This window comes from Drosophila ananassae, chromosome 2L, assembly GCF_017639315.1.
Source record: "Drosophila ananassae strain 14024-0371.13 chromosome 2L, ASM1763931v2, whole genome shotgun sequence".
Taxonomy (NCBI): Eukaryota; Metazoa; Arthropoda; class Insecta; order Diptera; family Drosophilidae; genus Drosophila; species Drosophila ananassae.
In genome coordinates, this window is record NC_057927.1 from 15,234,842 (window position 1) to 15,257,474 (window position 22,633).

Genomic DNA, 22,633 nt, shown 5'->3' on the forward strand with positions numbered 1-22,633 from the left:
TGCTCTGTCCAAGCCAATATTTTCAAACGTATTTTGTTTCGCCATTGGATTCACATTCTCTTGGAATTTATATAGCTATTATTCATGCCAGTGACTACCGACTTGCAATGGCAATAGCAATAAATATTTCGATTTTTCCATGAGGGTTTGTGGCAAAAGCACTTGAACTGACATTGCAATTTTATTCTAAAAAAAAAAAGATTATTTTTTGATGGGCAATGATCTTATAAGTTATTGTAACTATAATTGAAAGCTAAAATAAATTGTATTCTTTCCTCTTTTTGTGGCTCAAAAATGATTAAGATACCTAAGTGGTAGATCCCACCTAAAACTAAACCTTTATTATTCTCAGTTTTTATTACGTCTCTTAGCGGCGCCCTTTTGGTGGCAATTAAAATCCGTCGGAAAAATTCCATTAAAAGTTTCCCTAGCTCAAATTTCTCACTTCTCAGCTAGCTTATAACCACTTAGAGACCCCGCACAATGTCCGACCAAGAAAATTAATTAAGAAACATGGTCGGGAGAGTCGGATGCAAAAGTTGCTAATAAAATTATTCAGAGTTTCAGGTTCAAGTCCATGGCTTTTGGCTTTCGGTTGGCCTAAATGCTATTTGGAGAGGAAGTTAATGCTAACTGGAGTCTAGTTGGCTGCAGCTCTGAATGCCAAATGCTTTTGTTGGCCATAATGCGAGGCGTAATCACGTTTCAGCTTTTGCCTGAGCGCTCTGTTGGTTTTGGGACTGGGCCACCATTCACCCACTTCAGTCATTTCTTTCTGAGGCACTCCGGCGTTTTTATGGAAATTTCATTTTGTGGCAGCTGCAACCGAAGCGATCACGTAAGTGGAAATGGCCGAGTCCACGGAATGTTTTGTAAGCCAATATGTCCTGCAGCTGGCTTAGAGCTGAGGTTTGCGTTGCAGGCATTGGTAGATGTGTATTTGTGGCGCAACCGAATCCATTTGCATGAGCGGCACGCTCCGCCGGCTGGCAGCCAGTATGCTACGTTTTGTTTGCCATTTGTTGCCGCTTAAGTCACCGCACATCGGGCAGAGGCAGTGGCACAGCCAAGGAAAATACAACTCCCCAGCCACCTGCCACGATTTTTGGTTTCCTTTCCGGGCAAGCATATTAGCTGAAAACAAATCAAATATTGCATAATTTATGCCTGGTAACTGGACAGGGCTGCTCTCGTATAACTAATTGAATTATTCGGTTAATATTTATGACACCCTAGGCACCGCTACTACATATATTAATATTTAAACGAGCTCGGAGGGAAAACACATGTCTGGGACGAAGACTAAACTGGAAATATATTTCTAAGAAAAAAAATTAAATCATACCCAGTAGAATTGAAATCCCATTTTATTTGAAATAAATTTCTGCAGAAATTCAGAACCTTAAACGTAAGTGACTCAACAGAAGGAAAAAAGTCCTTCACGAATAAATTTCATTAAAAAAAATGTCAATCATCTTTCTGACCCCATCAAAGGGATGGCGTGGAAAGCAAAAAATCAAAGCAATCATAAAAAAATGTAATGAATGCTTTTGTGATGGAAAGAAAAAGCAACTTCCGCCAAACCCTTTCAAGCTGTCATTTGGTGCAGCGTTTCCGAGTGCTCCCGGGCAGCTTTTGTGGCGGTCAAGCGGTGGCACATTTATTAACTGCCACAGGATCGCCCGCCCGGCCCCAGCTGACCAGAAAATTACGACCTGGCCTGGCTGGCCAACAACCCACGCTCGTTATCGTCCGTCACAAAGCCGGAATGCCACCGAGCACAAAAGCAGGCCACAATAAATAAACGGAGTGGCGCTGGCCAAAACCAAACTGGGACCTGGAGCCAAAAGCTGAGTAAAGTAAGCAAGTTTCTTTTCAGCAGAAAATTGCAGCATAAAATATGTTGTCACTGGCAGGAAAACTAAAATTATTACACTGCGCTGCAAGCTTGCTTTTTTGAAGAAGAAATTTCCAGGGGGAAGTGGCGACAAATTGGCTAAGGTTTATCTTGGCTAAAAGTTTGTGGCATTGTACTTCCTGAACAGAAGTAACTTTTAACATTCCAAAAGAAGATTGCGAGTTGAGATAATTAAGGTGAAAGTAATTCAAAGGATTCGATAGTGGTCTGGATTTTCTAAAATGAATATTTCTAGAAATATTTTCCAAAATTTATCCTTCTCAATTTTTACTTTTTTGTAATGGGTGGAAGATAAAGTTTCATTTCTGTGGCCACTTTGCGGCTGACAGTTTTGTGATTCGCCAAACGGCGTGAAATAGGTTTTCTTGGGTTTTTTTCAAAAATTCATTTACTGTACCTGACATAGGGTTGAAGGAAAAAGAAAAGGCCACCTGCTGGTGAGAGCCGTTCAAGTGTCAAATGCATTGGAATTACACTGCAATATACTGCATACACTGCATTTCAAACGCTATTTCAGTTCTTCTGTTCTGTTGGTTGACCAGGAAAATAAACTTTAAGCGGTTAATGGAGCGTTTGCTGAAATTAGTATAATAGAATAATTATGCTCTGAATATTCATGAGATGACAAGCGACAATTAATGGTCAATTGGGGTACTGACTAATTGAAGTCTGTTCGTGGGCCATGGCCATAATGCCGCAAATTAAGTTGGTAAGCATTTGTTGGCCAATTTATTGCCGCGCTTCAGTTAATTAGATTTTTGGGTAAATATGATGGGTGAAACGATACGCGCCTAATAAAAATAAATAAATTATTTAGTTGGCAGATTTCGTCCAATTCCTTAAAAGCCACAAATGGTAGCCACTACGGGTGTTAATTAAATTATATAACAAATATTGAGGGAATGACTGCGGAAATTCCATCACGAACTAAAATACCGGGAAAACCCAACCTAGTAACTGCAATTAAAAATTCTACAACTGGCTTAAAAATCCAATTTACATAAACTCTGAGCAGAAAGTAAATGAGATTTCCATCGGTTTGAGGTGCTGCCTGTTGGCACGCGAACAAGTAAGTTTTAAAAGTCTAAAAGGAATAAAAAAGAAACAAAAGACATAAATAAAAAACAGGTGCACATTCATTATGCAGCTTGCTTTTATAAAAAATAGTATAAAATAAATAAAAAGGTAAATAAAATAATCAAATGCCAGTGCCGAGCAGCAGGGAAAAAGTAGTGAGAATGTATTTATTGGCATTAAGGTCTAAGTAAGGCAATAAATAGTGAGAGGTGCAAAAAAAGGCGGCAAAAAAGTTGTTCGGGCTGAAAAATGCTAGCAAAGGTCCTCCCATGAGGGAGAATGAAGGTCAATCTGTGAATGGCTGGAAAACATGGCTTACGCTACGTTGAAAATAATTCAAAGGCCTTTCCCTTAGAGACATTCCTTTAGAACGTCCTCTGCAGATGCCCCATGCCCGAAATTGCGTATCCGCCAGGTGGGCCGCTCTAATAAGATTTCCCAAAACAAAATAGATGGAGTTGCGTTCGATTACTTACCGCCCCGCTTCTGGATGGGATTGGCCATGTGGCCGTACAAGCGGCTCAAATCGATGGCCATCGTGCTGGTTGCCGCCTGGAGGAGCAGCAGACAGATGGGGAACGTGGGCCACATGTTGAGATGGCGATGTTGATGATGATGGTCCATGGCCATGGACATTTCCAGCTGGCTGGGGGACTGGCAGAGGGTCCGAATTAAATCGCTCGCCCTGCAGAAAGTTTTCTCACACGCGCACGCACACGTTTTCCACTTTATCCGAGTGTTTTGATGAAGTTTTCTAGTTCGTTTTTGCTTTTAGTTGCCAACTGCAGGAACAGTGTCCTGGGCCACTTATCCTCCGTGCTTCTTGGCCGCTTATTTAATTATCGTTGGCACGTCAGCTCCTAGCTCCAAGCTGGTAGCTCCGAGCTCTTAGCTCCTCGTCCGTCCGTTTGTCCTTGAGTATGCTAATCGTCCTCTAATGGAGTTATACGCACCAGAAATTAGCTGCGACCTCTTCTTTATTCCGAATCCCTATCTTGACGTTTCTAAAAGTTTCGTTTTCTACTTGGTACTACGACTACATGCAAGCAATAACCCGTTTGGTTGTTTCGTTCGTTCGATTTTGTTTTTTGCTGTTTCGTTTTCGTTTTTGGTTTAATGTTGTTATATTCGTTTGGTTGAAATTAAAGTTGAAAATAATTTTGTAGGCAAACAAATATTTATATGTGTATATATAGATATATGTTTTAGTCGACTTTTTACATGTTTCTACACTGGAAAGAGAAGAAAAGGTTTCAACTAATTAGTGTTTTTAAAATATTTCTAAAAAAAAAATAAAATATTGAAGTTGATCGGTGTTATACTAGGTTATAGAAATAGGCAACAAAGTTCTGGTGTAAGAATACAAATTAATATATAGATTATAAAATAGATAGTTGTAAATATTTATTGTTACTTCAAAGAATTTCCAACTGTGTGCTAGTTTTATTATAACAATTATACCCTTTATAATATAATGAATTCTTGAGTTAATTTGTCCTTAGAGTACTTTTGAAGGTCTATTTTATGATGCCCTGCCCAGGACATTTCTTTTCCAACCGCATTTGGATGGGCAATGGTGACCTCGGTTGGATTGAGACCTCGGGAAGTTGACACCAAAAGTGTTGGGGATTACGTCGAAACGTCTCCAGGACCCAATTTACATGCCCCAACAACTCGAGACACAGTCATCTAATCAGCTTAACGAACTTTAACTTTGCCCAGCTCATTTTCCGCTGGCATGTTGTGTTTTTGAAGGGTGGCAAGTAGCGAAAGTCGACCACACCAGGGAACGGGGAACTGGGAATAGGGAGCAGAAGTTGAACAACCCTTTTTCGTCTAATTTTTAGATGGATTTTCAACGCTCACACACTCGAGAGAGTTTTAATGACTCTCCCGAGCACCCAAAACACATACGAAGCGTGTAGCCCAAAAGTAGCAGCTAAAAGCAGGACGCTCCGTTCGGGGTTGGAGGGATAAAAAGAGGTCCAGACATAGACGAACCTTTAATTATGGACAAGTTGACCCTTCCGTTTTTGCTCTTTTCTTACTGTTACTGGCCGAAGTTGAAAAAGTGGAAAAGTGTTTCAACTTTCTGCTGCATACTTTTTGGGGCAATCAAAATTGGACACACGACAAAATGAGTCCTTGCTCCTCGTCGTCGGCACACGGAACCTTGGCCTCAAAAACGTTGAAAAGGGAAAAGTCAAAGACAGACGAGCGTCCAACAGGCCAAGCTTTTTAATTAGTCCTTTTCCGAATTCTCTCTTATTTTCAGTTTTGGGAAATGAATAATTTAGAAAATGCTGGCCTCATTATTTAATCCAATAAGCACAGCTAAGCAGAGTAAAATGTTGTGTGCTAAAATTTTGTGATTTTTCAAAGCCAAGTCAAAAGTTTCCAAGGCCAAACTATAAAGTTTAGATTGCCTGTTATTTCGGAGATTTTTCGAACAGCCCAATGAATTTTTCACAATTAGGAAGTTTGGCTTTTTGGTCCATTGGGAGAATAGAGCCGTAAAATCTTGTTACGATTCCCAGGAAAACATAAACTTACGCAGACTGCGAGGGAAATAAACACAAACATTAAGCACATAAAATTCTTTAATAGACTGAAAATGAAACTTCTGCCGTGGCTCAACCGATTTAATAAACACGTAAAAAGGCAGACGGCAGACAGGCACAAGGACAACGACAATTTCCTGGCAGCCAAGAAGAGAATTCGGCTCCTAAGACACGTTGGCCAAATAGTAAATATAAGCCACGAGGGACTCACAGACAAATAGCGCAAGCCACAGCCAGGAACTTGTGCTCGGGCAACGGAAAGCGGGCCAAATAAGTGAGTTATTGCCAAGGTGCCAAAATGTGGGCCAATAATGTGGCGCAAATTGCTGGAATAAGCATCGACAAGGTAGGAAGCGAAGGTAAAAAGAGCATCGGGATAAGTGCTGTAAGTAAGAGCCATTTGTAACAATTTTTAAAATATTTTGAAAGTGGGCAGTGATTTGTGAAAAAGGTCAATCGAGGATGAAGACCATTTTTATAGGTTTTGGAAATAATTTAATGGGAAAGACTTTAATCGCCATTATTTCGATTCTAATTCCCCCAAACCCAAGGCACCCCCAAAAACCCATTTGTAAAAACTTTGCTTTTTAAAATCCCAAATCATATCTTAAAGCAAAGCCATATTAAAATCTTTCGTTGAACACCTTGGCCTAAACTGAAACACCAAAAAGCGGGAGCCAAATCACAAACAAACATTAATTTGCATAATTTACTGTACAGTCTGCGAGGGTGGACACCCAAACAAAAAAGAAGTGCCACCATTTTGGCAGCCAGTATTTTTGAACCATTTCCTTTCCTTTTGAGTTTTTTGCGCCTTTGTGCTGGTTTGGGGCTCTTAATGCATAATTTAACAGCAGCCAGAGCAGCCAGAAGAAAATAAAAGGACGAGCGACTGGGGGGAGGCCAAGGAAGCCAAGGAACAATCAACAACTGCGTGTTGTTATTCAAAGCACACGCACACAGGCTCATCCGCGCGCACACACGGCGTATACGCAACGTGAATCATGGGAGCGGGACAAGACTAACGAGGCCTAGGCCTTAAAAAAAGTAACACACACACCAAAAAAATAACAAGAGTGCTGCCAGGATGGGTCGCAAGTATAAGGTAAAGGTAATGAGGAGCAACAGCAACAGAGCAGAGCCGTAAAGAAGCAATTTTCCACACACACAGATTTTTCTTTTCAGCTCAAATTTCGTGTGAATTTTGGGCCTTTCGTTCTTCATTCCACCACAAGAGTTTGCTTTTCGTTCTATATTATTTTTTATTTTCACAATTCTCATTTAACAGTTTAATAGCACACGCACACGCGTCAGTTGGAAATCCTTTTTTCTTCACTTATATTTAATTTTTTTGCCTATTCTGGCAATATTGTTATTTCCCAAATTTTCGCTAGGGCTTAACGTGGAATGGTAAGGATATTTGGTGTTACAGTACGTTTGAGTACGAGCCAACAACTCGAACAACTATTTACAACTCCGCTTGAGTGTAAGTTTCAAACTCGACTGAAGCGTTGAGCGCTTTGGGCCCGACTTTTAAGGCCTCCGACTTTCGCTCAAATTGAGCTTCGTCGCCGCCTACGCACGAGTCCTGCTGCGAGTGAGTTTTCTGGCGAGCGAAATGTCCTGCCACTGCCTTGGTTTCCCTTCTGCGGTTGATTTTGGCCCCTGCTCTCTCGCCCTTTGCCGTTGAGCTCTCAATGTCACTCGTGGAGGTCTCGAGCAGGTGCTCTGGGGCATATATCAAAGGCTCTGGTGCGATGGGTTTTCGGATACTCAGGGCCAGGACCGGACTGCTGGATAGTTCGGGGAATTGAGTAGCTAGCTTTTGAAGTCCTTGAAGTTGTCAAAGTACAATAAATAATTTAACTTTAAAATAAAAAGTATAGACACACCTTCTTAAAATCTTAAAAACTCATGTTGGATATTTGATAAATTAAGATTTTAATTAATATTTACCTAAACATAAAAATATATTAAAGTTTAATATATTTAATTTACAATTTCTCTAAAAATAGTATAAGAACAAGGATGTTCGCCTCCCACGCAGCTCGATAATCCTTTCGCCACTTATAGCTACTCGTAATTTAGCCAATAAATGAAGCAACAAATATTAATTAGTGGCAGGACGCACAGCATCGGTGGCTTAGCGGGTGAAACATGGCCCAAAACCCGAGCAGAAATTGTTGAGCAACAGTCCAAGAAATGTAAATAACAAGTGGCGAGCCAAAGAGTGAGAGCCAGAATGAGAGAGTGCCAAAAGCCGGCCCGCCCCATTTCAGCTGCCCACGCAGCCGTCTTCCTGCCCCTGGCCCCTGTGTGCGAGTCCTGTGTGAATGTATCCAATAGTTTCTGGTGCCAACCGGGCCTTGGTCCTGGGCGCCCACGCAGACCAGCAGGTGACGCTAATTCGACGAGGTCCGCCCGGCGTTGGCGTTGCACTCAATTGGCAAAAGCGATGGACGAAAGCTTTTCCGGGGCGGAAGGTGAAAGGATATTGGGTTCATGCTGCGACATTCACGAATTTACAATTTGTTGAACATTTTAAACGCTTTTAAGGTTTTTATTTAGATTATCAGCTTTGGTAATTTGTTTATGGAAAAGTCTACTAAATAACTTGAAGCTTTATTATATGTACATTTTATTAATCAGCCACCATGTGCTTGTTTATGTTTCTTCTTTTGATTAAATTGTAAAGATTTTATAACCTCTTGTATGTTATGTAAGGCAAACACTACTTCCAGTACTAAAGGGACAAACCAAGTCCTTTTTCAAGACGTAATTTCATCAAACACCTTGAGAATGACTTTCGTAGGTGTCCCCTCAATGGAGTCCTTAATCAACCAATCAAGCCAAGACAAACAAACTCAAGAAAATGCACAGGCCAGAGCAGAAGTGCAATTTCCTAATCAACAAGAAAATTGTTTACCCAACCAGACATATCACTTAGTGTCCGAGCATCACTCAATTTATCTCTGTTTGCCAAAGGACAAAGGACAAAGTGGCCAATGGAACTGCGACATTTTCAAATGGGCTCGCACAACGCATTTGTTTATTTAATAATTCATTCGTTGGGATTCGGTGAAGATTTATACATGACGACGCAAAAAGGACATCACACGCAGCTTGGCGAGATTCATCTGAACGCTGTCCGTTATCCGGATGCTGGCCAAATCCTCAACATGCGAGTAGCCTGTGGCACGTGGCAGAAAACTAAGCGGAGTCTCTCAATCATTTGGCAAGGACTCACCCGTCAGGACGATGGCCTGGCTGCCTGTTTGCTGGCCCAGAGCACGCCACGGATCCAGCTGGCCATGCGTGAAGATTACTTGTGCATAACGCTCGCTATGATTGAAACCGAACCCACCAAATTCCAAATTCGTTTGCCGGATACCCCGGGCCAACTTCTGCGGAGTCTGTTCTGGTCCGAACGCATCCTGGCAAAGTTTTTCGAAGTAGGACAAGGGTACCTGTTTGGCAAACGCGGCCGATAATGATGACTTTGATTGGGTGGTGGTATACCAGCCAAATTCATTGCATGTTTGATAGAACCAGGCTCGAGCTTTAAAAGAATTTACGGAATAATATTGAAAGTGATGACTTATATTTCAACATACTGCCAGAGCCGTGATCGTCCTCTTCGCTAAACAATTGGAGCATTGAAGAGTATCCAAAATCCTGACAAGCTGTGGATCGTCTGCCCTCGGAATATAATAGTTCTAAAAACTTTATAAAAGCCACTTCATCACTGGCATCCAAAGACATTAAACTTTCGCACAAACGGGGAATATAAGCACTGAAAATAAACAAATCCTTGAAGCCTGAATATTTATTTTTTTAACCCACCTATAGCTTTGGACAATCAAGGCAAAATAGTTTCCTAAGCCGTTGAAAAAAGCTGCCCTGTCCAAAGGATTTTTAGGATCATAATCCTTGCAGCCATTGAACTTACTCAGCAAAGTTCGAATATTGTTTTCATGAAACAATTTTACCAAATATTCAAAGCCCCTCGAAATTCGCTGGGAACAATTCTGGCCATAGCTGAGCTGCACGGAGCTGCTAACCATATCCATGTATTCTGAAAACCAAAAACAAATATTGAAAGCCATATAAAACAAAACAAAAATTTACCATAAAAATCCGCTTTGGCCAGCAGGGGAGCACTTGAAGCCCAACTAGCAGCTATTAAATCCGGATACCTTTGCGTCATCCAGGTCACCATGCTCCCTGAATATGACCCGCCGACCAAAATCACTTTGGAGTCTTTTAGTTCAGGATTGTTTGACTTTTGATGGCGTATAAAGAAAGCCAAATCAGCCAAGGATTGTTGCAGATTGAGTTGCTTAAGTTGATGCACTTTCAGACTCTTATTTCTGAGAGGAATAAAACTTTAATGTTTTGAAAATAAGAAACTTTTGTGTTTTTATTTACTCACCCGTGAGGCAAACTCAGGCCATAGTAGCGGTGTTCTGTGTAGAATAGCATTCCTGAGTTTTCCACAGCCATGTCGTGGGTCAAGCCCGTGCTCATTAGTCCTGGACTTATGGTCCACTCACCGCCCACAAATATGTAAATGGGTCCCTGGGGATTGTGGTACTTTGCGTTCCGAAAATATCTCTTAAAATTCATAATTATTATCTGTTATCTGAAAACCTGTCTTCATTCGATATCCCACCATTTTCCAAGTTCCATTGTTGTTCTCATCGAAATGATCGACCCTTTGATCCAACCAAAGTTCCTCAACCGAGGCTACTTCGTTTTTTGTATAGGGTCCTGAGAAGGGCTCTTGGTAAAGTAAGTCCAGATCCCGCTTATAGGGATTATAGTTCGCCAGAATAGATGACAGGGACACTATAACTGACAGACCACCACAGACCCACTTCATTTCGACGTTTCAGTAATGAATTAAATAAATTGCGATAGACGGCCAAGTTTTAATACTTTCCTATACCCGTATGTTTTTCTCTCATCCATAATCAGTTTGAATAATTATCAGAAAGTTATGATTAATGCAAGTTCAGTGGAGCAAGGCAAATGCAAATTTATGGGACAACAAATATAAGTTAAGCCCGATACAACACTAGAAAAGACAACTTTTCTAAACCATTCTTAAACCATTGCACTTTATTGTGATTTGCAGATTTTATTTTGCTGTAAAATACTTTTCCTTTTTATATGCCCCAAGTCAGCTTTGAGGGCCATAAATATTTTACTACTTTTCCAATTCTAAAGCCTTACCTTGCTGGGCTTGGAAACTTTACCAGGTTTAGCCAGCTCTAAGCCATATAAGGCCATCATAGCGTATACGCAATGTCACTGCAGGAAAACAAACAAACGGACACCCACACAAATAGTCCCACGCGAATAGAAATTGCAGGAGCTTAGGAAAATATTTTCGCAGCGATGACACAAAAAAAGAAGGCAACAGAAAAGGAGCAGCCCTTCCAACAAGCAACCGGAGAATGCACAAAATGTGTAATTGGCATATTACTCATACGTCGCGTAACCAACGGAGGAGCTGCTCAGCGAGTCAGTGAGCTTGTTGAAGGATCCCCGCCGTGTTCCGGAGGTTCAAAGCGAGAGGGAATGCAGAAGCGAAAGTCAAGCTGGGAGAACTTATGCAACAATGTGTCTTCTAAAAATATCGAAATATTTTAATAGAAGTTTTCAACCGGAAAACAAAACTATACTTTTCCTTCGTAATTTATTAGTCATTCTTTCGTAAAAATTAACATTATTCCTTATTCTTACTATGTTAAATATCTTCTAATTAATTTTAGCCACTCCCATCTACAACATGGCCCAGCAATCAATGTAGCTTGAGGGTAACAGGATACATCAGTTGGATGGCATATCCACTTGTCTGCGGGTCGCTGGGGGCGCTTAACGGCAATGGAGTGCTATGAAAAGTTATTATTATTGAGGCTCGTTGTCGCCGTGATGCTGCCTCTGTTTTTCTTCGTCTACTGCTTCCAGGCAGAAATGGCAAATTGCTTAAATGGAGGAATTGTCGCTGAGCCTCTGATCCGCCTCTTTACTGTTGCACTACCTCGGGAAGCTGATACGATGTCACGGGAAAGGATTGTTAAGGGTAACCAGGAAACCAATCCGTGGCGCCGAGTGTCCTCCAAAAATGGACTCGCAAAAATCATCAGCATATAAATAACATTTTTATGTGCCTGGAAACAGTCCACATGTGCTCGAAAGCCACAAACCTCCATTACCATACCATCCCCCAATAAGGGGGTTTATTTTTTTATGAATATTTATAAAGAAAATAATATTGTTGTTGGTAAATGTCTGAAAGAGAATTTTAAATTTGAATCCTTAGTGTATCGAGTAATGGTTATTTGTTAAATTTTTTTCTTGTATTAAGTAAACTATTTATATAAATAATAGTTTTCATTCTTGATTTTTTTTTATTGGAGCTATATTTAAGTAAGTTTTTATAAAATAGTTGTATCTTATTGCTCATTTCTTAATTTTAAATATAACTATTTAGCTATCAGTCAAAATTTAGAAACCAAATAGAACTCCGGTTTGGAGTTTCGTTCTTCAGTCAGTTGTCACTTTCTTTTCGGCGGCAATGTTTTTGCCAAAAACTTTCTTTTTGAGGAGAGCTTTTGTGGACGAGCATGCGCCTGGGAAGAAGGCTCAAATCGAGAGAGCTCAACTGCTACCCCTTAGAGTGGTCTGAAGCTCTCTCTTTTTTGGCTCCGAAGTAACGTCCTTTATGAATGGCCTCCTGTTGCTCCTGAGACATAACAGGTGGCAAGGCTCCGAGAGATAGCTTAAATGGAGCTGTTGATGGCTTACCGAAATACAAAGCCAAAGATGCGACGTCTTCGCCCCCGGAGCACTTCGAGAGGATGTGGCTGAGTGTTAGCTTTTGGACACCTTGGCACTGTGACACACTAAAAAATGTCGAGGCGAATTTAAATTACTGCAACCCCAACAGGAGTGCAGAGTGTCTGGCTCAGGGCTGTTGCCTTGAATTTTGTTTATGGCTCTGATGTGGATTAGCCTGGCTCCATAGCACTGCTGACTTCTAGGAGCTGGCTTAGTCACCTCTTAACTTAAAATCCGCCTCCCACAGTTTAAAATTAATGTAGTGTGCCTAAAATTAGGTATAAGCATCGAGGAATTCGTAGGGGTTCTTGTTAGAATGTGTTATAGACAAAATTTAGCATCTCTACTTAAATTTATTTAAATAAGGACTGACCTTCCGCTACGCCCTTATAATATCCCCCACTCTCAAAGGGTATACCATTTACCTTATAAAGTTCATTTGGCGCCAAGTGGCAATCGATAATTAAGCTGAAAAGTTATCCTGCTTCCCGGGGGACTGGCTATCTGACGAACTTTGTTCGCTTTTCAAATTTAGAATTATAATTTAATAAGAGCTCCATCTGGCTTTCTTGAGGGAGTGACTGCGCAACTGGCTGCCCTTGGTGCTTGTTTAATTAGCTGTGGAATAATATTTTTCCACTTGGTCAGCAAGCACTAATTTTATATTTTTAATGTTTTTGCAGGTGTAGGAGGAGATGGATGCCGTCCAGCATTTTCTGAGTAAAATAATGGTTTACATTAACTGGGTTTAAATCTTGTAATATATTCTATCATTAAAATGCAATTCATACTTCGGAGTAAAGTAATAAATTTGTAAATGTCAAGATTCTTATAAATTATTACAAAAATATGTTTTTCAAATAAGTATGTTATTTTGTAGTCTAATATGTTTGGGGTATTTGAATAATATTTATGAAATTTAAGCCGATTTAATGCTCTGCATATCGTGGCAAAACAATTTTTTAAGCTTCTAGCTTGATTCATATTTTTAAGAGACATGACTCAAATGTTTTAAAATTATGTGCAATGATCTGAAAAAAAATGATGAAGAACTTTTAGGCATTTTTGTTTTGGTTTGGTTGACTTGAAGTTGTTGGATCCTAAACTCCTTGAGTCTGGGCAGGTTGATTGACATTAGAGTTTGGTTTTTGTTGGCTCGATTTTTGATTGGGATTTTGAGGTTTATTTTTATTTGATTTCTTATTTGTTTTATTCTGATATGGCCGATTTGATTGATTCGGATTCTGAAGATTTTTCTCGGTGGGATTGCCCTGATTTGAAATTGAGTTTGGTGTTGGCGCCTGCCGGTTTTGATTATTCGCATTTTGTGGATTCCATTTCGGTCTTGCCCCTTGACTAGTTAAAGCAACTTGACTAACCACACTAGTCTGATTAGGAGGTGTGGGGTGGACTAGATAGTTTGTTGGTGGAGGCGGTCGGAACGAGTTGAAACCCGGATGTCTCATTCCCATTGGTTGACCAAACATTGGAGCTTGTCCAAGCCCTACTGGCTGATAACCCTGATGTTGCGTTGGTGCCCCGAATCCATTGATTCCCGGATGCATGAAGGAGTTACGTTGGTGATTTTGTGGACCCCTAGGAGCGTTCCACATGGGCCGTGGTGCACGGGGTGCCATATTTCCACGTGGCTTAAAAAAAGCCCCCCTAGGTCCATGTGCCATGTGGTTTCCTGAATGGTTTGGTTGCGGCGAAGCCAATGGTTTAATGTTCAACGGTGGTGTGTTCCGGAATGGGTTGTTGGGATTTTGAATGTTCATCATGTTTACCGGTGGCCCGGAAACATATTCTGCATAGCCATTCGCAGCCTGATCCTTGGCTTGGCAGTGCAGTGGGGTTGCTAATGGTTTTTGCGGCATTTCAATCGACTCCTTTCCAATTTCAGAAGCATTCGAAGTTGCGTCCTCACTGACGCTGGTAGTTTCCAACATTTTTAAAATCTTGTCGAGATTTTTCTTTTGTTTCCACTCTCTTTCTCTACCCTGCCAGTGCTGAAATAGGTGAAACTTTAGATCCAGCAGTAAATTTGTTTCAAACTCGCACTGGTTGCAGTGCAATGGTAACTTCAGCTGCAGCTCTTTGCACTTCTCCTCTGAAATGGGATCAATGGAGCCCTGCAAGCTTAGCATCATGTGGGCCACATGAAAGGGCATAAATAACTCCGAATTGAAACTATTCCAGTGGCGAACACGTTTCATGGCCACCGAATAGAAGTCATCTGAGATGACGTGTAAGTTAAGGCGGTTCCAAAAGGTATTAACTTTGAAGCCGATGCGAAAGTGGTGCGGTTCCAAATGGTCCTGCTTCTCGATTACTTCATGGGCCAGGTCCATTAAGTGATCCAGCAAAGGCAAATGATCCCCATTTAACTAGAAAGAGAACAGGTATTAATACTTATATGCAGTATAATATTATCAAAGGATCCGACAATAAGTAACACCCAAGAGAAGTGATAATAAATATTTATTATTTTTTGAAAAGCTTTTGAAGCAATGTTTTTATAGATTATAGATTAGATTAAAAAGAGCCTGACATTGTACTATATTGTAGCCTATTGTTTCGATCTAAATATAATTTTTTTTTTTTATATTTTATATCCTAAAGGAAACGCACCTGAGTTACATCCCGTAATTCTTCTTTGGCCACAACTCTGAAGTGATATTGCGACTTTGGGAAGTCCGCCTTGATTACCACTGCCCGATCGCTTTCAATTATAAAATTCTTTTTGTCTTTTAGTTTACGTGATAGCTCGTCACGAAAATAGTCCTTTGGGTCGTGTTTTGCCATTTTTTCTAAATTACTTTGAAACAAAAAACACTTTGTGTGAATTACAAAAATTGGAAAAGAAAGACCTGTCAGATGATAACTAATTTCTATCAAACTATCGAACTGGTTCCAAGTTACATACTAGTTCTGCGATTTTTGTGTGCGGTCTTCGAGATGCTTCGCCAAATGTTCCTTAAGTGTTGGTAAATTGGGAGCTATAAATTTACACTGGTTACAAAGCAGCGGGGTGGCCAACAGGTCGTCCTTCAGGCTTTTTGGGAAGCGAGTGAAACAATTGTCCTTCTCCACTTGGGCAACAAGTTCTAAAATTATAATGGTTAAACGAAAACCATTTTTTTATAATCCCACAAAACTTCCAACTACGAAATTCTGAAAGGCAGTGAGACCTCTACAAAGTTACTCACTTTCGAAAGGAACAAAAAGGTCGGTATTGAAACTGTTCCAATGCTTTTTGGTCTTCAAACAGGGCGACACAAAATCCTTTGAGATTACATGCAAGTGAAGCCTTTGCATGCTAGGCTCCGCGTGAAATCCCACTTGAAAATCGTCCCAGCATGCGCCTTTCACTTCCACAACGTTATGAGCCAAAAAATGCAGTTCGTTTAACAATGACAGGTGACTTCTGTTCAACTGAAACAGCAGAATTTATAAAGCCTATTTAAGGTTTAAAAACCCATTTCTTACTTGGAATATACTGGGAATATCGGCAAGGGGCAACACTAGATAGTGATGCCGAGCCTTTGGGAACTTGTCCGCAATGACTACGGCTAGTTCAGTGACGATAATGTGGTTTTTGGAGTTTACAATTTCTTTCACCAAATTATTTGACCAAGACATAACAAATTGTAATCAAAATCACAAATCAGAACGAAACCAGCTGGGCAATCGGAACTAGAGTTGGCCAATCAGCATTGTGATGGCATTTCGAGACGAAAAGCGATTTCGATAAATATTTACTAAATTCATTGGCATAACTTTTGGTATTTTTTGAGCCCATCTCTTTCTCGATGACCACGAAACGATTATTGGTGCTTAGTCGGGGGCATTCCCGGAAATTACTTTCATTTGAACTGCTGCTTAGAGAAGTCTAACAAATTTGAAGCTCTAAAAAATTATAAAATGGCCCAGAATCAAAGACTTAGTGCTAAAGAATTCCAGAAAAATTTTGCAGAATCTCTTAGCTGCAACGACGAACTTATCTGGGACTTGTAAGTATTTATCTTATCTAAATAAAAATCGTATCTAAGTAAAATGTAATATAAAACTTTTCCACCCAATGTAAAGAGTGCCAGAAAATCAACCAGATTTGTTGAAGAAGAAACTTAAGGAATTGATACCCGATCATCAGACGCGCTCCAAAAAAACTCAGGACGCTGTATTTACTTCTCTATGGAATCAAAGTAAAGATTTTTAATATTGCTATCAAAGTATATAAACTTATTTTTTTTTATGATTAGGAAAATACACAAACGGACAATCGCTGACTGCCATTATTTATGTAGTTGTGGTCCCAGAGGAAAAAAATTTTGAAAATGCTGAGATAAGCACAAATTTCTCCTATCATCCAGTGATCCGTGCCCGCCGCTGCATATGTAAGTTTATGTTTGTCCTCAAGTCTTTATCGCTTCTATTTTTGCAAGATGCACGTATTTTCGGGTGTGGGTCTTTTTTGGAAAAGAAATTGGAAAAAGCTAAAATAATTTATTTCTTCTTTAAGATGGAACCAGCAGCTCCCACTGCTGCAATTTGTTTGTTGATGAAAACGCACGCGTCTACCAAAATTGGGGACATTATGTGGCTACCAATAAGTTGCCTCCCGGTACCATGGTGGCCCCCAAATCCGGAATTTACAAGTTGGTGGAAGGCGAGGTGAGCCTGGAGAAATTTGTAACACCAGCGGGCAGTGCCGGTAGAAAAGCTCTTCACGTTCTTGATACTAGCGTTGCAATTGGAGGATTTGCCTCTGCGGGAGTCTCAATTGTGGCAGCAACTTGTGTGTTTCCCTTCGCGGCTCCTCTGATGGGCATTGCCGGACTCGTCGGCCTGGGCACTGCCACATATGCGACGACCAGGTCCAGTATCAGACTGGCGGATCGCTCCAAACACGAGCAATCGATCAAACTGACTGATCGAGAGGCGCGCGGACACTGGCTGAATACAATGGCCGGTGTCGTAGGAATAGGTGCTGCCGGGGTCACAAAAGCCGTGGGTTTGGCAACAATCGCTGGAAAGGAAGTTGGGAAGGTGAGCTAATAATAAACCAAGAATGCAACCGTTTTGAAGAATGGTATATAACACTTATGACATATATTTATAGGTCGCTCAAATGACAGTCAATGGAGTGAACATAACTTCGATTGCAGTTTCCGGATCAAGTGTGGCAAATGGCGTTGTGGACATTATTATAGTAAGCTAATTTAATCATTTTTACAATCCATACCAAGTCACGAGTCACCTGTCTTACAGAAAGCTATGGACGGGGAGGACATCACTGCCATGGATGTGCTTCAGTTGTCCGCTTCGCTGGTATTGTTCACCCACAGCATCCACAATTTCAAACTGGCCTCCACCATCATTAGGGAGGCCGCCAATGGAAAGATAGATGGCTTTCGAAAAACCCTTAGTGAAAGTCAAAGGTAAAAATATATTAAAGAACACCATCTCTTAAAAATTTGACCCATTTCGTTTTTAGGATTTCATTTGATAAGTACCTTGAGACGACAGTGTCTATAAGGGGAGAAACCAAGGGAATATTGGATATCATACGCTGCATTAATGATACGCCATCCCACCACGAATTGAGATCTTTATTTATGAGCCCTAAAGGTGTAAAAAATACCGTAAATATCTCTTGTTCCAATTTGAAACTTGGGCTGTTACTAACCGAGTGCATAGTGACGATTGGAAAGACATCCTTTAATCTTAAGGATTATGGGGAAGCTATCTTGAAGAACGTGGTCAATGCCGAGTCATTCGAAAACATAGTTCGCGTCGTGGCCGAATCTGTGGTTCCAAATGTTTTTAATTTAATCATGAACATGACTGAAACTTTCCTAAACCTAATGCTCAAAGAGCTGACCGAGTTGTTAAAATTCTTCATTTCGACTGAGTCTGTGCTTTTCCGTATGATGGAAACGGTATTGAACGACTATCGGGAAAAGTCTTACCAATTTATAGAAGCACACACTTTGCCAATTATGGAAAAAATAAAGCGTCAATTTTTATCGCTTAACCCAAGCAACTATATTATCCCACGTAAGAAGTGCGAGGTCTGCGACGGTTACTATACTATTTGCCCTCTGTAGTGGAACGACAAATTAACTCTATTTATAAAAATAAAATATTATATATGTTTAAGACATTGATATGTATTAATTTTTGACACAAATAAATATTTCTGAAATATAGGCTGGAAATATATATTTAACAGATTGTTAGAATTCTATTAAATCCGAAATGGCAAAACATGGTCATTAAATCAATGGTTTTATTTATATGGAGAGTTTTTTAATCAACATAGTTTAAACTATAAATTCCATAAATTTTAAACTATAAATGTTTCTGTTTTAAATGTAGTGTTCACTGTAGTTTAGTATTTTTTTGGTATTAGAAGCTCCTGAACTGGCATTTCCCGCCGCACCAGCTACGGTCATACTGTTGTTTACCTTTCTACGCGTGCCGGACGAAATTGCAAATTACGTGAAAATATTGGTGAAAATTATAGTAAAACAGGTTTAACAGAATGGCCGGCATGGACACTAAGCCCGGCAATGCGCCACTACCAGTGCAGCGTCCTCGAGCTATGGCGGAGCCTTTGCACGTACAGCGCCTGGAAGCGGCTCTCAACATGCGACCCTTCATGGAAATGGCCAAACAAGCTCTGAAGAAGCCTCTTAGCAGCGAGGACAGTGGCGAGGAGTTGGAAATAAAAAAAGAGGAACCGGAAGACTCCGATGACTCGTCTATGGTTGGAATTGTCAAAACGAGGAAGTCTAAAAACAGCAAGAAGCATCTGTTAGGAAGCAAGGAGGGTGAGCCCTGAATCTCACCAAGAAATAAATAAAGACCCTAATAATATTGTTCTTTACAGAGCGACAAAGTGTGAAGGCTCAGTTGTACAACTTTAACGATTTGACCAGCGATCGTGAGTGGTTGTATGACTTGCTGCTGAGCGATACAGAAAGCGATGACCCAAGCGTCACTGAGGATGAGTACGTCCACCAGATGCTGCGACAGCACATAAGGGAGCAGCGTCAGCGAAAGAACTACTACAAGAAGGCAACAGTGAGTAAAGAAAAGTAATAAGCGGGAAGAATTGTTTCAATTTGTCATCCACAGAACGCCCAGTTTGCGTACTACTCCAGTGGTCTATTGTCTAACCACGATGTCTTCGCCGAGCGCCAGCAAGCTACGGCCGGGGTGCGCAAGCGACGGCGGCGCACCAAGCAAGAGATCTTGCTGGCCCGCCTGGCCGAAGCTCAAGCCGGTCCCAAGCCCAAACAAAGAAGACGTGGTCGCAAGAAGCGGGACATTCTGGGATCTCCCGAATCTGGCGAGGTGCCGCCTTCGGAACTCGGAAAATATACCTTCGGCGACACACTGCCGGCTAACGATGACGAAGATGAAGACGGCGGTGAAGTGGACTATAAACGGGAGCTCGCCAGTTTGGCTCTGGATTATCCAGAGGAGGAAGAAATCGAGGAGGAAGTAGATGTCGTTGGCGGTGCTGAGGGACAAGTGACAAAGGTGCGACGCAAGCGCAAGAATCCCGCCGCACTGGCCGCGCGTCGCCGTCGCATTTGGCAGATTATGTCGAAGAAGGAATCTGGTAGGCTTCAGCGTATCAAGAGCAACAACCATAAAGAGATGCTGGCCAATTGCAAGAGAATAGCTGGAATGTGTGCCAAGGTGGTGCGCCAGCGAGCCATTAACTCCCAAAGAATCATGAAGGAGACTGTGTGGCGAGCAAAGCGTCTCACCAGGGAAATGCTTACTTACTGGAAACGATATGAGCGAGTGGAGCGCGATCAGAGGCGCAAGCAGGAGCGTGAAGCGGAGGAGCAGCGCAAACAGGACGTGGAACTAATCGAAGTGAAGCGACAGCAGCGAAAGCTTAACTTCCTCATCACCCAAACCGAACTGTATGCCCATTTCATGTCCAAAAAATTGGGCCAGGGTAGCGAGGAAGATCAACTACGTATTCTTAGTCAGTTGGATGAGGAGACCAATGCCCGGTTATCAGTGCAAGATGACTACGATGCAGGGGAGATGAAGCTGTTAGCCCAGGAGCATGCCGAGGCTGCCATGAAGAGGGATCTGGATAAGACCAAAGCATTTGATGTGTTTGTTAAGAAGGAAGAGCCGGACGAAGACCCTGAAGAGCTGGAGGAAGCGGAGGAACCAGAGGAGCAGGAAGGCGAGGATGAGCCTAAAGCCGCTCCCCGCCAGGAAATTAAGGATTTGCCCCAACCCAAAATGTTTAAGGGAACCCTCAAAGGGTATCAAATCAAAGGCATGACTTGGCTGGCCAACATCTATGATCAGGGTATCAGTGGCATACTGGCCGATGAAATGGGTTTGGGAAAGACCGTGCAATCCATTGCGTTCCTGTGCCACATAGCCGAACACTATGGAGTGTGGGGACCGTTTCTGGTCATCTCGCCCGCCTCCACGCTTCACAATTGGCAGCAGGAGATGTCCCGATTCGTTCCTGAATTTAATGTGGTGCCCTATTGGGGTTCGCCGGGGGAAAGAAAAATTCTACGCCAGTTTTGGGACCAAAAACACCTGCACACTCGGGACGCCAGCTTCCATGTAGTCATCACTTCCTACCAGCTGGTGGTAAGCGATTACAAGTACTTCAACCGCATCAAGTGGCAGTACATGGTGCTGGACGAGGCACAGGCCATCAAGAGTGCGGCGTCACAGCGTTGGAAGTTACTACTTGGCTTCAGCTGCAGGAACCGACTGCTTCTCAGTGGCACTCCCATCCAAAACAGCATGGCCGAGCTCTGGGCGTTGCTGCACTTCATCATGCCCACTCTATTTGATTCGCACGATGAGTTCAACGAGTGGTTCTCCAAAGATATCGAATCGCATGCCGAGAACAAAACGGGCATAGATGAGAAGCAAATTTCCAGGCTGCACTTGATTCTCAAGCCGTTTATGTTGCGGCGCATTAAGAAGGACGTGGAGAATGAGTTGTCGGACAAGATTGAAATCATGGTCTACTGCCCTCTGACCATTCGCCAGAAGCTGCTCTACAGGGCACTGAAGCAGAAGATTAGGATTGAGGACCTGTTGCATTTGACCAGCGGTTCCTCCGCTCTCTCATCGTCCTCATCTGCTTCGAACCTGATGAATTTGGTCATGCAGTTCCGAAAGGTGTGCAACCATCCGGAGCTCTTTGAGAGAAGGGATGCCAGAAGCCCGTTCTTTATGCGTTGTGCGGAGTACGTAATACCTAGATTGGTGTACGAGGATGGACTGCTCCACAGAATCTTGCCGAGTCGACAGCACCTGCTGTACAATCGGTAGGGGAACTTGATTAACAACTGTGTAAATTTATTAATGCGATTCGGTTCTTTCCAGTTTCAACATCTTTAAGTCGGAACACATGCAAAGATCTCTGTGGGAGGACGTGAATGTGGACAGCGCCTTTGGGTTTACCCGATTATGTGATTTGTCAGTTGGAGACATGGTGGATGTCACTCTGAATGGGCTGATTACTTTGTGAGTATTTTGATGAAAAATGTATCGTTCCCTCTAACTTTCTGCCACTTTGATTGCAGCCTCTTACATTACCGCGTGATCCTTGAGAAATATCCACTTCTGGCGTACCGCCGGGAATGGTGGAAGAAACATCGAGCAAGTAGATATCAACTCCTGGAACCGATGCTGGAAAACAAACTGATTCCGGACTATATGCTCCCGAGCAGTGTATTGCGTAATTTTATTTTTACAGCCATGGTAATTGTAGAAAGTGCTTTTTTCGAAATAAAAATAATGAAAACAAAATTCTCCCTTGTTAGACCGCCAATGAAAGTAGTGTTTATGCTTTTGGAGACTATTTCACCTACAACATGCAGGAGACCATTGAGCATCGTGTGATTCGCTCCAAGGTTCTGACTCAGAAGTCAGACCTAATCGAGGAAATGGCGGACGATTCAAAGCCGGAGCTTGAGGTGGAATCTGTGGAAGTGCAAACCAAATCTAACACCAAGAGTGATGTCAAGGTGACCAAGCTTTTGCTTTTGCCAGAATTTCCGCATCGACCTCGCAAGCCGAGGAGCTATAAGTGTGAGCCTTTATCGATGCCACGCCTTCTGTATGACTTGGGCCAAAGAGTACACGCGGTGAACAGGCGCTTGTAGTAAGTTCTCTGTGACATAAATGTGGTCTTCAGTGTGAAACTCTGTTCTATTTC

At 41.8% G+C, this 22,633-nt stretch overlaps 5 protein-coding genes across 6 annotated transcripts in view; 2 read left to right on the forward strand and 3 right to left on the reverse strand.

Annotated features, from left to right (window-relative positions):
- Positions 1 to 7,069, reverse strand: part of LOC6499349 (IDLSRF-like peptide) — a 38,312-nt gene extending 31,243 nt beyond the window's left edge. Inside the window, exons 1-2 of the mRNA XM_001954779.4 lie at positions 6,992 to 7,069; positions 3,472 to 4,227 (exon numbers count right to left, since the gene is read on the reverse strand). Of these exons, the coding sequence (XP_001954815.3) occupies positions 3,472 to 3,631 (160 nt within the window). The 5' untranslated portion in view covers positions 3,632 to 4,227; positions 6,992 to 7,069. The remainder of the gene's footprint in view (positions 1 to 3,471; positions 4,228 to 6,991) is intronic.
- A 1,523-nt stretch (positions 7,070 to 8,592) lies between these two features.
- LOC6499348 (putative serine protease K12H4.7) lies at positions 8,593 to 10,438 on the reverse strand. The gene is made up of 7 exons (XM_001954781.4): positions 10,229 to 10,438; positions 9,989 to 10,170; positions 9,685 to 9,926; positions 9,400 to 9,631; positions 9,171 to 9,349; positions 8,804 to 9,115; positions 8,593 to 8,746 (listed from the first exon to the last, which is right to left on the reverse strand). Exons 1-7 carry the CDS (start codon positions 10,436 to 10,438, stop codon positions 8,643 to 8,645), a joined length of 1,461 nt encoding a protein of 486 aa, XP_001954817.4. The 3' UTR covers positions 8,593 to 8,642.
- A 2,707-nt stretch (positions 10,439 to 13,145) lies between these two features.
- On the reverse strand, positions 13,146 to 16,133 carry LOC6499347 (aprataxin-like protein). Its single transcript, XM_001954782.4, has 5 exons — positions 15,892 to 16,133; positions 15,612 to 15,837; positions 15,329 to 15,509; positions 15,034 to 15,220; positions 13,146 to 14,789 (listed from the first exon to the last, which is right to left on the reverse strand). Exons 1-5 carry the CDS (start codon positions 16,042 to 16,044, stop codon positions 13,503 to 13,505), a joined length of 2,034 nt encoding a protein of 677 aa, XP_001954818.2. The 5' UTR covers positions 16,045 to 16,133; the 3' UTR covers positions 13,146 to 13,502.
- Positions 16,134 to 16,177: 44 nt separating this feature from the next.
- Positions 16,178 to 18,671, forward strand: LOC6501234. The gene is made up of 7 exons (XM_001954783.4): positions 16,178 to 16,415; positions 16,492 to 16,607; positions 16,665 to 16,799; positions 16,925 to 17,451; positions 17,525 to 17,614; positions 17,674 to 17,843; positions 17,900 to 18,671. Exons 1-7 carry the CDS (start codon positions 16,327 to 16,329, stop codon positions 18,510 to 18,512), a joined length of 1,740 nt encoding a protein of 579 aa, XP_001954819.1. The 5' UTR covers positions 16,178 to 16,326; the 3' UTR covers positions 18,513 to 18,671.
- A 143-nt stretch (positions 18,672 to 18,814) lies between these two features.
- Positions 18,815 to 22,633, forward strand: part of LOC6501235 (chromatin-remodeling ATPase INO80) — a 39,462-nt gene continuing 35,643 nt past the window's right edge. Inside the window, exons 1-6 of one of the 2 annotated variants that reach the window (XM_001954784.4) lie at positions 18,815 to 19,238; positions 19,298 to 19,491; positions 19,546 to 21,740; positions 21,799 to 21,939; positions 21,999 to 22,176; positions 22,239 to 22,579. In XM_001954784.4, the coding sequence (XP_001954820.2) occupies positions 18,950 to 19,238; positions 19,298 to 19,491; positions 19,546 to 21,740; positions 21,799 to 21,939; positions 21,999 to 22,176; positions 22,239 to 22,579 (3,338 nt within the window). In that variant the 5' untranslated portion in view covers positions 18,815 to 18,949. The remainder of the gene's footprint in view (positions 19,239 to 19,297; positions 19,492 to 19,545; positions 21,741 to 21,798; positions 21,940 to 21,998; positions 22,177 to 22,238; positions 22,580 to 22,633) is intronic. The other variant, XM_014911472.3, reaches the window with a different exon arrangement.

Excerpts from the sequence above, each read along its gene's own strand:
- LOC6501234 (XM_001954783.4), top strand. The coding sequence starts at position 16,327 with ATGGCCCAGAATCAAAGACTTAGTGCTAAAGAATTCCAGAAAAATTTT. Across the intron at positions 16,608-16,664 it reads TACTTCTCTATGGAATCAAA|GAAAATACACAAACGGACAA; the intron begins GTAAAGATTTTT and ends TTTTATGATTAG. Across the intron at positions 16,800-16,924 it reads CCGTGCCCGCCGCTGCATAT|ATGGAACCAGCAGCTCCCAC; the intron begins GTAAGTTTATGT and ends TTCTTCTTTAAG.
- LOC6499347 (XM_001954782.4), bottom strand. The coding sequence starts at position 16,044 with ATGTCTTGGTCAAATAATTTGGTGAAAGAAATTGTAAACTCCAAAAAC. Across the intron at positions 15,838-15,891 it reads ATATTCCCAGTATATTCCAA|TTGAACAGAAGTCACCTGTC; the intron begins GTAAGAAATGGG and ends CTGCTGTTTCAG. Across the intron at positions 15,510-15,611 it reads CCTTTTTGTTCCTTTCGAAA|AACTTGTTGCCCAAGTGGAG; the intron begins GTGAGTAACTTT and ends TTATAATTTTAG.
- LOC6499348 (XM_001954781.4), bottom strand. The coding sequence starts at position 10,438 with ATGAAGTGGGTCTGTGGTGGTCTGTCAGTTATAGTGTCCCTGTCATCT. Across the intron at positions 9,350-9,399 it reads TTGATTGTCCAAAGCTATAG|TGCTTATATTCCCCGTTTGT; the intron begins GTGGGTTAAAAA and ends GTTTATTTTCAG. Across the intron at positions 9,116-9,170 it reads GGACGATCACGGCTCTGGCA|CTCGAGCCTGGTTCTATCAA; the intron begins GTATGTTGAAAT and ends ATTCTTTTAAAG.